General features: G+C 41.2%; 1 protein-coding gene across 1 annotated transcript in view; it reads right to left on the reverse strand.

The window, feature by feature from the left end:
• Positions 1 to 6,927: 6,927 nt before the first annotated feature.
• The window catches only part of EMB2804 (tubulin folding cofactor B), a 62,197-nt gene continuing 55,021 nt past the window's right edge, over positions 6,928 to 14,103 (reverse strand). The window contains exon 9 of the mRNA XM_086499422.1: positions 6,928 to 7,578. Coding sequence (XP_086355548.1) covers positions 7,528 to 7,578 — 51 coding nt within the window. The 3' untranslated portion in view covers positions 6,928 to 7,527. The remainder of the gene's footprint in view (positions 7,579 to 14,103) is intronic.

Raw genomic sequence — 14,103 nt, forward strand, 5'->3', positions numbered from 1 at the left:
AGTGTGGGCTTACATGATGCAAGGTGTTCTTGTGTCAAAGGGAATTTGGAATGTTGTGGAGGGCATTGATGTACGTCCTAGTTTTGTGGATACAGGTGATCTTGAGGATGTCCTAGGTTTTCGTGGCAGGATTGCTACTGCTAGATCTGTTTTGCCTATGGATGAGAAGGGTTTTTGGGATGTTAGAGATGCATAATCTCATGAATTGATTGCATTATATGAAAAGCGTACTATTACTCACATTCGCTCACTAAATCAGCTAAACACTCTTGGGACACTCTGGCTGGTCTTTATGCAAGGTGCAATGAGGCCAAAATTGCATTGCTTCGTAAAGAGCTGGAGTCAAAGATTATGCATGAGGAAGATGACATGGACACTTTCCTTGTGGCATCAAGGATATTAATGAGCAACTTATCTATGCAGGCAAAGTCATTATTGACAATTTCCTTGTGCAGACTATTCTTGATGCTTTGCCAGATTCTTACCAGAATTTTTCTAGTACTTACAGACTTATGATCCAAGGAAATCATGTTGTCGTCAAGTTTGATGCATTATGCACATTGTTGTTGCAAGAGTCACTTTAAAGAAAGAGTAGGGCTAAACAGCGTTCAGTTGAACAAGCTTTTGTTGCTATTCAAAGAAAAAGTGGTAACAACAATGTGGCCACTTCTCATGGTACTTCGGCGAGTGGAAAATCACATATTCTTAATGCTTCTACTGGCAGCACTTCGTCTGGGAATTTTGGTGAAAAGGAGAAAAAGAAGATGCTTTGCCATTATTGTAAAGCTAATGATCACTTGATCAAGAAGTGTCCAAAATTGAAGGCAAAAGAGGCTGGTTCCACAACAATTACAGCAATTGTAGAATCTTCTATGAAAGGAGATTGTGATGTTGATGTAGATACAAAATGGATTTAGTGCAGAGTGCACTTATGATCCTTCTGTCCATGACGCATGTATGTCAGTTTGCAACAAATTATCATGTGTGGTACTTTGGTAGTGGTGCTACAAAAGCACATTACCTCCCATCATGACTTGTTTAGCTGTCTTGAGGCTATACCTCATGGGAATAGAGTCACTTGTTCCAACAATGCCTCTTATCCGGTCAAGGGAGTTAAAAATCTTGCGCTGATTACTACAAATGGAAGTTCTTTCACACTTGTTGATGCACTTTATGTACCTGAGATAAAAAAGAATCTTTTGTATATATCTGCACTTGTTAGACTTGATCTTGTTATCAAATTCGTGGATGATAGATGTACAATTCAAGATCTCAATTTTGGTGATAAAATTTTTGCATCTTGCATTTTATGCCGTGCGTTGTATAAGCTCACTTTGTATGACAAGTGTGGGTAGAATTTTGCAAATACAGTTGTGGATTCAAAGGCTGTTTCAAATGCAAAACTCTGGCATGCATGTTTTGAGCATCTGAATTTTTCCAGTTTGTCGTTCAGTTAAGGCTACATGTAGATTGCAACTTGTGCACATTGATGTTTGTGGGCCCATGCAAACTTTGTCCTTGGGTAATTACCTTTACTTCATAAATTTCATTGATGATTACTCCAAGCATGCATGGTGTATCCACTTAAAGCTAAGTCCAAAGTGTTTATGTATTTTTGGCTATGGCTAAAAATGTCTCTAGATGTACTATGGGCACCCTCCGTTCAAATGAAGGGGAGGAGTATATGTTTCATGAGTTTAATGCAATTTTTGGCTAGTCGTGGGATCAAACACCAATGTATAGTGCCGTATACACCTCAACAAAATGGTATTGCCGAGAGGAAAAACATGTCACTTATGAAAATGGTATGATGTATGGTCAAAAGTCAAGCTTTGCCACATTTGTTTTGGCTTGAGGCTATCATGTGTGCCACTTATGTACTTAACAGATCTCCTACAAAGCTTTGCATTCTATGACTCCTTATGAAGCATGGCATGATAAAAAGCCATCTATTAATCACATGCGTATTTTTGGCTATTTGGCTTATGCTTTGGTGCCACAAACGTAGTGTAAAAAGTTGGATGGTAAGGCTATTAAATGCATTTTTGTTGGTTATAGTACTAAAATCAAAGGTTATAGGTTGTACCGCCTGCAAACAAATTGTATCTTGGTTTCACGAGATGTTGTGTTTGTGGAAGATTCTGTTCAACCCTTGTTGTCATGTACTAATGAGACAATTTAATGTAAGCTCACAAGACATTTATGAAAGTTTCTTGCCTCTTTTTAGTGGTGGAAATTTGAATGCAAATTTGAATGAGGCAAATGTACAGCCTATGGGGGTTCTAAACATGTTATAGATCAGCTTATTATTGATGTAGATGTACATGATATACTTGATGCTGAAAGGGATGAGAATGAATAGGCTAGAGGTATGACAAAATAAGTGGTGCATACTTTGCGTGAAAATAAATTGGATGCACCTTTGTCTAGTCGTACTTGGTCAGGTTCTCACCATGCATCTTATGCATTAGATTGTTATGATTTGGTTGTTTCTAGCTTATGTGACGTTGAGGAGCCTTTGTCTTTTGATGAAGCAAAAAATTTAGAAAATTGGATGGCTGCCATGCAATCAGAATATGATGCACTTATAGAAAATGACACGTGGAATTTATGTGATTTGCCTCCTGGCAAAAAGGCCATTGGTAGGAAGTGGGTTTACAAGTTGAAACACAAGCCGGATGGTGAGATTGATTGCTATAAGGCTCCACTTTTGCAAAAGGTTATGCACAACAAAAAGGCATATATTATGTAGAGACTTTTGCTCCCACTTGTTGTATGACTATTGTGTGTTTTCTATACGCATTGGTAGTTCATTTTGGATGGGATGTACACCAATCATACATTCTTACTGCTTTCTCGAATGGTGACATATCTAAGGAAGTTTATTTAACGCAGCCTCGCGGTTTTGGCATTAAAGGGATTTTGTAACAGTCCAACAGAAAGCACTTTGTATGTAAAGCATGAGGCTACATTCAAGATGAAAGATTTGGGATGTTGTATCATTACTTGGGCATACAGTTTAACCATTGAATGGTGGTTCAAACAAGTTACATAAAATCATTACTATGTAAGTTTGGACTTGAGGATTGCAAACCTATTGCCACTCCCATGGAAATAGGTTTGAAATTGAGTCTTCATGATGCTGGTGATCCTACTGATGTTACTCTTGACCAAACCGTTGTTGGATGCCTTATTTATGTATACAATATGAGGCCGAATATTCAGTTCGCAGTCTCGTACGTTAGCAGATTTATGCATAGCCCAGGGTTTAAGCATTGGCAAGTTGTCAAGAGGAATTTTCACTAATTGAGTGACACTTACATCTTGGCTTGTTTTATCCCAAGGGGCGATCATTGCCACCAGATTTACATGCTTTTTGGGACTCATATTGGGTTGGTTGTTTTGACACACGAGTGTCCACAAGTGGTTTCTGTTTCATGCTCGACAGTTCATGCATATCACGGTTGAGCAAGAAGCAACCTAGTTGGGCCACTTCCAGTTGTGAGGCTAAGTACATGGCAATCTTCACAACTATGATTGAGTGTGTATGGCTCAGACGCCTTATGGATGATTTGGGTGTTGGACATGACACTGCCAACATCATCTACACTGACAGTCAGAGCACATTGACAGTTGCAAGGAACCTAGTTTTTCATGCTCGCAAAAAGCATATTGAGGTGCATTATGACTGTTAGGGAGAGACTCTTAGCAAGAGGGATCATCTTGACTTATGTGCCAACACAAGACAACCTTGCATAGATTTTCACAAAGGCATTGTCTCGTGAGAAGTTTGAAGCTTTCCAGGAAGACTTGGACTGACTCCCCTTTGTGGATTGAACAGATCCTCGGAATGCCTAGTCAACGTGACGTGATAGACCAGGTGATCTAGCCTATGTGGAATCCTAGTGTGTAGCCTACTTGGCAATCCCAGTGACATCATCACTTATGTGTACATATATGCCTAGCTCTAGGCTATAAATTGAGCTTGTATGTAATTTTCTATCAATCCAATAATCATTGTGCTCCTATGCTATACCCTTGTGTGTATTGTTTGTCTAAGTGTGATTACAAACTTCTTAATGTCTTGATTATGTTATTGGCATGAACGCCACATTGGATTATTCATTGTAATTCGACATCACTCTCCCCCCGCAAATGTATACTCGTCTCTCTTCATTTCTTCATGGTATCAAAGCTAGAAGCTCAGAACTGATTGAAATATTGAAAACATGCTTCATGTGGCTTCTACAAGAGACGTCTTTCTAGTAACTTGTACTACTTTGCTGCATTTTTTCTTCAACCCTCATGTTTAATCATTAAAAAAATCCATTTTTCTTGCATCCGCCTACACTGGATTTGGACTCTTGCTTACACCCCTTTTCATTGAATTGTATTTTGTGGACTTGTATCACAAAAAATTGCATCAAATCAGAGCATTTTTTGCTATTGCACCATGCAACTATGTATGTGCGCGTGCGCGTGCACCCGTGTGTGTTTATTGCACATGTGATTGTGACCTTGCATTCATTTGGAGACAATTTATTGCAAAAATGTATGGGATAGTGACTATATTTAACCCTCCTCTGTGAAACTGACCCCCTGCAAGTGGTACAAATCCAGTCCAAATCTAGTATTGCTTTAGCATTCTTTCAGAATCTCCTTGCACTTTTATAAAACAACATTGAATTACGCATAAGGACTTCAAAAGCCACTCCCTAGCACGTATTTTCATCAATGATTTACTTTTGTGCAGTGGTCCCTACCCCAAACCAATAACTAATGCCTATAGTTAAAAGTCGCTCCTATCCTTCTTTTGTTATGCATTGGGTACACTTCCTTCTTCATACCTACACCTTTCACTTGGCAATGGATCTCATTGGATCTATCTATGATGACTCATTCTACTTTAGATCGCTACAGGAAAATGTGGTGATGCTTCTTTGCTTCATTGGAAGAGCAGACACATGTGTTCCATTGATTGCATTATGTGTGAACTATCTATGTCCATATATTTTGTAATGTATTTACTGAAGTGGAAGTATCACAAATGGGTGACTTGGTGAAACTGGAAAGTCTCTTGACAAGCCAACACCACCACAAATTGATCCCTCTTTCCATTGTGAGTTTGCAAAATTGGCTCTCTAGACTAACTTTGGTTTTTTTTGGCTCTATCTCTAAAGTTATTCTCTAAGACTACCCACGCATCATGAGAACTAATGCACTTAGTCAATTTGACCCAAAGTTATATCAAGCTCAGTATTGTCAAGAATAGTAGCTTTTGTTCTTGAACAACCTAAAAGGAGATATAAATTTCCTAGATGTTACGCTAGTAGATAGCTAAAATAATGACACACGTGGGATTTGTCACATTACGTAGGCAAGACGTGATGCCAAATGTGGCTATAAGATTTGATCACGCATGAGGTGGTGATTTGGGGAGTGGCATGACAAGTGGGTCAAAGTGTATCACGGAGGGAGAGAGAGAGAGAGAGAGAGATTTTGTGCTTGCAAGATTGCTACACGGAGCAGAATGCTCCATAATTGATGAGACTACAAGCTTATTGATAGCAACAAGACTATTAATTGCAAGCATACAAGCTTTATGATTATTGAGCAGATTTTGGGTTGTCTTGTGGATCTGAAGAAAACAAAGAGAATTAGAGAAAACAAATAATAGAAACAAGGGCTAGAGAAAGACCTAGCATCACTAGTGGCATATTTAAAAAAAAAGAAGGATTCTATGCAATTGAAACTCTTACCTTTCCTCTTTGTCTTTTTAGGCCTCAAATTAGAATCAATCAATGCCAAAAAACCTCTAATGGCAAGTACACTACTCTAATGACGAACAATTTCTATGCGGCTTCTTATTTTAGAAATGTGGTTACAAGAAGTTCCACTGTGAATGTTACTACGTGTAACCACACCATTTTTGCCCACAGCAAATTACTCTATTGTTCCTAAAAACCTCAAAAATTTCAAGAAAAGGGTCTCTTTGTAGGATGCCCTTAATGATCAAAATTCAAGTTCATGAATATTGACTGGATGGTCAAAATGAATGACATGCAAAAGTGGAAGAGACAAGCATGTCCGTAGTGAACGACTTCAAGTAGTCTTAGTACACATGACTTTGGTTGTAGTTGGGTAGGCCTTGAGTCTACACTCACATAAGTACTTAAACTTTAGGCTGAAACCTCCTTCCCGTACACGAATTTTAATATAAATGACTAAATATACATGTATATAGCTACTAAATACACATTGTTGGTGTTGCATATGTATCATGGTTATTGACGGGCTAGAGGATATTCGATTTATAAACATCTATGACATGAAATAATGCTCTTTTTATCTTCATAATTTGGTTAAGGTTTTAGTGATCAATAGCTTCAACATTGTAGCTCAGATACTTCGATGCAATCTTGTTGAATAGATTGATTCACCACCAATCTTGCAAGTCTACATCATATCTCATTAGCTTACCCCGACTACCTTTAGAGGACATCTATAACACTATATCCATTGCAACTATGCTCCCACAAGCTTTCAAAGTATAAACATAATTGAAAGTGTCGGTGACAAGATTCGTGCAGGCAATATTTCCTTGATAAGGGTATGTTAAGGTACAACCATGCAAATCTAGAAATATCATGAGGAACCAACCACAAATCTGGCTGGAGTCACTCCAAACTTACCATGACAAGACCTGATGAAAACGAGATACAAGGGCACCGAACGTAGCATATGTTGACATATGTTACAAGAGCCACCTTTAACTTGTGTGATAATTTAGCATTTTGGTTAAATGGCATCTCTTCTATGGTTGTGACACAGGTTCAATTCTTACATTTTACACTCTGGAATTCCTGAGTGATTTGCCTAATTTGGCAACTTTGCAAGAATTTTCTGCCTCTTTTTATGCTCAATTGAGAAAATCAATTTTTTTTTTTTGGTTTTCTGAGCCCGAAGTACGATTAACAAGGTCTCTATAAGAGGTAGGGTATAAAGATCATATCATTTGGCTTCAGAAGTCCAAAGGAGAACAATATCTTGATGGGTTTTAAAATATGTTGTCTGCTGAACTCTAGGTCTATTAGTGTGAGAATGTCTCAGCCAATGTAAACCACTATAAGCATGTGTCTTTTGCTGTCATCTAGAAAACTCTCTTTCTTAACAGGTATCAATGAGGTAGCCTTCTTGGTGAAATTACATCAAATCAGGAGACCATGTTGAGTTACAAAACCATTGTACCAGTCTTGACGTTTGCATGGCGATGGCATCACATAATTGATTCAAAACTCATCCTGGGAGAAAATCAACTCATTTATGCACTTCTTCAGCACTTCAAAGAGCCCCATACAGATCTTCCCCCTTTATTTTGTTTGTGCGTCGTCCAAAGTACCATATGCCCTCACAACGGTGAATGCCCACACACGACTTGACTATCTCTGATTTTCCAATGTATGAAGGTTGGTTTGATGATTCTTGATTTTTTTTCTTCAAAAGAAACCAATACTCCTTGAGTAGCTCCTAAATTTCATCTTCCTCATCGAATGGGTCAAGCTCGGGATAGTCTCCAACCTGAGAGTAAAAAAACACTAGAGATTACTGCAATGCAAACCTCCAAAAGCATGTGAAGCTGCTACTCTGCACTTCATCTATAGCAGTTGTGTGTGCAGATGAAGAAAATTAGAGAACACAGTGTGCATAACAGTCTACAGTTCAAAGTAAGAAATTGAAGCAACAAGCCCCCACAAAAAGTGGAGACCCATAAAAAAAGCAAAACATATACACTGTAGAACAAAGACCAAATTCTCATCACAATATATAATTATGCTCTTTATTATTAAAAATTAAACCTTGTTGATGCAAGGGGAGAGAAAGAAGAAGAAGGAGAAGAAGAAGCAGAAGAGTATTTTAACGTCGTAGGAAACTATCCAAGAGACCATAAAGATCTATCCGACGAGAGAGAGAAATGAAATGAAGAGAGAGAGAGAGAGAGAGAGAGAGAGAGAGATGAAATGTAATATTAACGTCTTCAAAAGGCCAAAATGACCTATGAGACCAAAAGGTTACATCTAATACCAGGTCTGGGTACAAAAAGTGCAAAGAACTGAAAAGAAAATAGTGGGTAGGGGTGGGGTGAAAGCTGATACAAAGGGAATACAAAGGGTGAGCTGATACAATGGAGCTCTCTGACAGTCGAGGCATCATATACATATACATATACATCAGTATCTGGGACGGCTACTATGTCGCGCCAGTATGGTATGGATTCTCTTTCGCAATCTGCGTCAATATCGAGAGAGCCCTCTCATCCGTGGGCGACCGGACCGCCCAACTCTATCGCCCGATCAAGCAATATGCCTCTGGTGCCTCTGGTGTTGTTATGCTATGGGGGCTGCTCAAACTCCTCTGTCCGGGACGGCTCCTATGTCGTGCCAGTATGGTATGGATTCTCTGTCGCAATCTGCGTCGATATCGAGAGAGCCCTCTCGTCCGTGGGTGACGGGCGCCCAACTCTATCTCCCGATCAAGCAGTGCCTCTGGTGTTGTTATGCTGTGGGGGCTGCTCGAACTCCTCTGTCCATGACTGAAAGAAATCTGTAATCTTCTGCTGTCATTGGATCTCTCTCACTGTGCCCCTCTTCAAGATGTCCTCTCTTTGTTTGCGAATCTCCAGTAAGTATAATCCGAGGCATCTCTGATCCTGGTATCTCATGACTCTAGAAAGTGGCCCAAAACCCTCTCTGAATAGACAGTGAAAGCAGCCTTGTATCTCATAGTATACTGGTCAGTGACATATGTAGTGTAGCTCCGTCTCTGGCTCTATTTGGCACACCTGACAAATCCTGGACTCAGCAGGTACTCCTCTAAATCTGCCTGTCTCGATCTCTAGCTGATGTGAGGATGTGCATATTTGACCAATAGCACATCGTATCCCGTGGGATAGATGAGTATTTCTGTATCCTGGTCTGATCACAAAACCATCCTCCGTGAGTTGAAGAAGATAATCTCTATAGAAAGTTATCTGCGTACCTAGCTCATGTGTAGGTTATATCCATGTCCACTTTGTATCCAACTGAATCAAGTCCTGCCTGATGAGCCTGTAATCTCTGCCCTTGTGAGGGGGATGGAGGGTGCATCCAGAGAGTACTGAAATGGGGGTAGCCGGTCCATACTAAAGCCATGTAATTGAAACCAAGATGCCATCTCTGTATACCAACATGATCTATCTCCCTGCAATGCCAGCTGTCGCGAAGACTTGAAGATAGGCACAATAGTGGACATACTCCAAGTCTCAGGGAAACCCTCATACATGGCTCTATTAAACATTATAGCAAGAGGCTCTGCAAGCATATCTCTGGCATGGATAAAGTGCTCGGCTACCAGACCATCATGATCCTGTGCTCTTTCTGTCTTCATCTTGCCAATGGCTTTCCTTACCCTCTCAACAGTAAAGAAAGTACATGTTTCTGGGCATGCCTCTGGAGGGTCAGGCAAAGGTGGCTGCCCCGATGCTGTATAGAGAGATGTAGCATACTCCCCCAACGTCTTTGTGGAAGTGATGGCTGGCAGTGGAGAGTGCTCATTGAAAAGCCTCCATGCCTCACTAGATCCCGACTCATAAACAACTGATACAGATCACGCTCTAGTTGAGATAGGTAAGCCCTCTTCTTTCGTCGCACTAGGCGGCGGAAGATAATACGTGACTGTCTATGTGTAGTGGTACCCATGACTACCTCTCTCTGTAATCCGATCCTCGTCTCTCTACATTCCTCATCATACCAACTGTTCTGAGGCATGCTCCCAGATCGTCTGTGGGGATATGCCTCTGATGCTGCATCATGTAGCGTCTTTGTCAGAATCTGGGTGAGCTCATCTAGTGGTCGTCCTAGCTCCTGAGTGCATAGCTGCCTGTATATCTCATCAATGTACACGTGATCCGTCTCCCTCGTGAAGGTATACCGAGTATGTGTGGAGGCCTCTCCTAATGGAACTGTGTTAAACTGGAACGATAGAGTGAAAGACAAGACTGCTACCCCAACCTGCCTAGTTCCCACCACAAAATCCTGAAAGGAAGGAATGAGTCCTGGCGGAGCCTTAACATAATCCACTATACTAGCGCCATGCCGATGTGGAAAGCATGTAAAACCACCAGCTGCTGCAGGGAATCTCTGTAGGCCATTCAAAATGGCCAATCCATGTGCAGTCCCCATATCAGTCAAGTATCTGCCATACTCAGTGTGCTTCTCATCCTGTGATAATCTAGATAGGCCCATTTCCGTAATATCAAGCTCCCGCATCAACTTCTCTAAGGTATCATAGAATACTGTCTGGTGATGGGCAGTCCTAGCATTGAAATCCCCCGAGATAATAATGCCGTCGTCTCTGGAAAACTCCCAGATATCATCATCTAAAATAGAGAAGGGGAACTGTCCTGTAGGTGATGCATATACTGACGTACTAGGAGGAAAATAGTAAATAGCGATGTAGAGATATCTGTCTGTCTCTGCCTTCAGTCTCACCCACATGTACCTAGCATGCTCATCCCTCCGAGCTATATGTATCAGAGACTGTAGCTCCTCCCTGAATAAGGCTGCCACTCCTCTTGAACCTCGTCCTTTGCGCTCTGATCGAGTCTCCTGTCTGCAAGTTGTCTCCCAACTGTATCCGCTTACATGGGGCATGGACTGCCCCGGGGCTTAATGCGTCTTAGAGTAGAAAATGATCTCTCCCCCTGTGAAACTATCCTCAAAGGCCCCTACATCAAGGCGCAAAGATCCATTACAAATCCATGTAGCCACTCTGAGTGTGGTCCCACAGGTCTCGCGTCGTCATGCGGGGCGCTTCTCCATAATAACCACTCGTCCATCCCGTAGACGACCACTTTCCCCTTCTCTCGAGCTGTCATTATCTCTGAGTGTGAGGTCATCTCCAAGAAATATGCCCGTTTTCTTTAGTGTAGGATGCTTCTTCAAGAAGTCCTCCTTTGCCTCCATGGATAGGAAGCGCATGATTAGAGCTCTTTCGTTTGAAGTCTCCCCATTTCTTTGTGTCTTCTTTCCTATCTTCCATGCCTTTGTGGGATGCGAGGTTTTGTTGCATCTTTTGTGTGAACAAACTCTTCCACCTCATGTGTCAAGCCATGTGAAGAACTTCTTACAACCTTTGTGTAAAGAACAACCACTTGTATTTGTGCATAGGCAGCCACATCTTGTGCTCATGTGTCAAACGGCTATTTGTATAAGCCTATATAGAGACACATTCTGCTGATTAATTGTAAGCTTTATCATTTGCAATTATACTCTATATTGTATTGTGCAATAGTTTCTCTCAAACTCTAAACTAGCCTCTCTAAGCATGCTTATGCCATAAATGGAAAACTAACACATCCACCTTAACCTTAAAAAAATTGTGTGAGTGATATGCAACCAAAACCCACATGAGGGAGGATTGTTGAGATGCGAGGTTTTGTTGCATCTCTTGTGTGAACAAACTCTTCCACTTCATGTGTCAAGCCTTGTGAAAAACCTCTTACAACCTTCGTGTAAAGAACAACCACTTGTATTTGTGCATAGGCAACCACATCTTGTGCTCATGTGTCAAAAGGCTGTCTATTTGTATAAGCCTATATAGAGAAACATTCTGCTAAATAATTGAACCTTTATCATTTGCAATATACCCTATTGTATTGTGCAATAGTCTCTCTCTCTCTCTCTCTCTCTCTCTCTCCAAAGCATGCCATTAGCATGAATGGCACACTAAGCTATCTACCTTAACCTAACAATTGGTATCAGAGCATGGCTTAGATTAGCATTTTCTAATCTAATTAGATCCTAGGCATTACCTTCTATGCTAGATTTTGTGGGTCTCCTTCTTGCTCACAAAATTGAATCAATTGTTTTGCATTTGCATGTCGATCAGCTCTAATCTATTCGCTAATTGCTTTTGTCTTGGGCAAGTTCATGGCTAAATGCCTAGATCTACTACCCTTACATGAGTTATTGCAATAGGGTTTGGAGCCTGGGCTCAATAAGTACGCATTATAACCTAGCCTTGCTTTATGCACTAATTGATTGCCGTAATTGAGCTCCTACCGGTTCATTTCTTGGTTAATACTGAATAATTAGTGTAAATTAAGCTTTACTTTGCACTAGTTTTATATGGTTTTGCTTGATTTTATTGTATAAACCGAGAGCCGTATTTCGATTTTCAATTGTATGCTTTGATTGTGCTTTGCGAGAGCTTTCAACAGACTGCTCAACTTCTGAATTTGGCTGAGATTTGAAGTACTAACCATATTTGTCAATCATGTGTGTGTGTGTGGCCATGAATACAAAATTTGTGGGATCCACCGCTAATCGACACATTCATAAAAGGAGCCATTTTTGGATGCTTTGTAGTGGGTCCAGCTTGCATCGTGCCAAGCCCTCCTAGCTCGCATTGAGCCAAGTCTACGGCCTGCTGACAAGACTCACCATAGCTCTGTGACTCCCATCTCCAAGCCTGCCCAAACAACGGCACACCCGGTGCCTCTTGCTGCATTCAACACGCGCTGCTCATAGAAAACTTCCCACGCTACACCTCTTTGAAGTGCTTCACCCTCAACAACCTGCACTCAGAAACAAATCAATCCCAACAGAGGCCCCTAAGATTCTTCACCCACTCGTCGCCATTGCCCTATTCAATCGGCCACTTTTGCTTCTACATTTTGCAGCAACTTCATTAACTACCCTCGCTAGGCCCTCACGTTACTCACCAGCTCGAGCACCTGTGCTGACAAGCTAGTCTCGACACCTGAATCTGCTGCACGCGTAAGCCTATCGTGACCACTACCAACGAACGTCACTACGCACGTTGATTACTTTGCCAATTCATCATCTTGCACCATCGATAAACCTACAAGGCAAACTGTGGCGACCTTTGGTCTGCTTTGCTTCCCCGTCAGCTTTCCACGTCAGCATTGCAACCTTATAAAGTTTCAATCAAACTTGCAATCTCTTTAGCTTGAGAGCCATTTCCCGCGGACGGCAGAACTCAAAAGTTAAGCTTTAGCGCGTCATCTTGCAACCCTTTCACCCGAAGGCTTTTAGGACTAGGCCCTCCAACTCCATCTCGGCCTTGTCCCACGAGCTTCATGCTCCTCCAAAGCTACAAGCCGATGGCACACTAGAGACACTACACGCTATGTATGAAATATTTGTACACAAGCACCAAGCACACGGATTCTAGAAACTGCATATACATCACGTGTACAGTAAGACCACCCGTCACCTGCACATGCACACGCACAAGCATCATACAAATGATGAGCACCACTATTGTAATGTCTGTGTATTTTACTCCATTCACCACAAAGATTTCATCTTTGTCAGTACGGACCAACAACAAGAATGAAGAAAATCAACATCAACAAGCAGATAATGAAGAAAGAACCACACAGACGAAGCTCGAAACATCAAGACGAACGCACATATATTGGGGGACACTCTTCAACATATTCCAAATAATTTAAAAATCTAAGTGCACATCATAAACAATTTGAGGGTTTTTTCTCACGTGGTTCTTCCCTGTATTGTACATATATGTGCATTGTGTCTTCCTTTGCAGTCTGCATTGGATCAAAATATCGACAACAATAACATCACGATGTGGCAGAACAACGACGACATTACAACAAGGTCTACAGTATGTGGGGGCAAAAATCCTCCAACAAACAAACAACGATATGTGCCGAGCATTCTCTCAATTGTACCTTACCCTCTATTTGTGCCAGGGGAGGCTTGTGTATGCTTACACCCTCAAGTTTTGTATGCCTACACCCTTTGTGTCTAAGGGTGGCAACTTTGTGTTCAAGGGGAGGCCTCACCCTAGTTTGTTTTAAGGGAAGGATTGTGTGAGTGATATGTAACCAAAACCCACATGGGAGACAATTGTTGGGATGCATGGTTTTGTTGCATCTCTTGTGTGAACAAACTCTTCCATCTCATGTGTCAAGCCATGTGAAGAACCTCTTACCACGGGAAGGCTCTCTTGGTAGTGCCACGTTATGGATACACCTCAAACCCTTGGTTGTGAGAAAACCTAAAACTCAAGGTTTAC

Source organism: Adiantum capillus-veneris, chromosome 25, assembly GCF_014529385.1.
Source record: "Adiantum capillus-veneris isolate H3 chromosome 25, ASM1452938v2, whole genome shotgun sequence".
NCBI classification, from domain to species: domain Eukaryota; kingdom Viridiplantae; phylum Streptophyta; class Polypodiopsida; order Polypodiales; family Pteridaceae; genus Adiantum; species Adiantum capillus-veneris.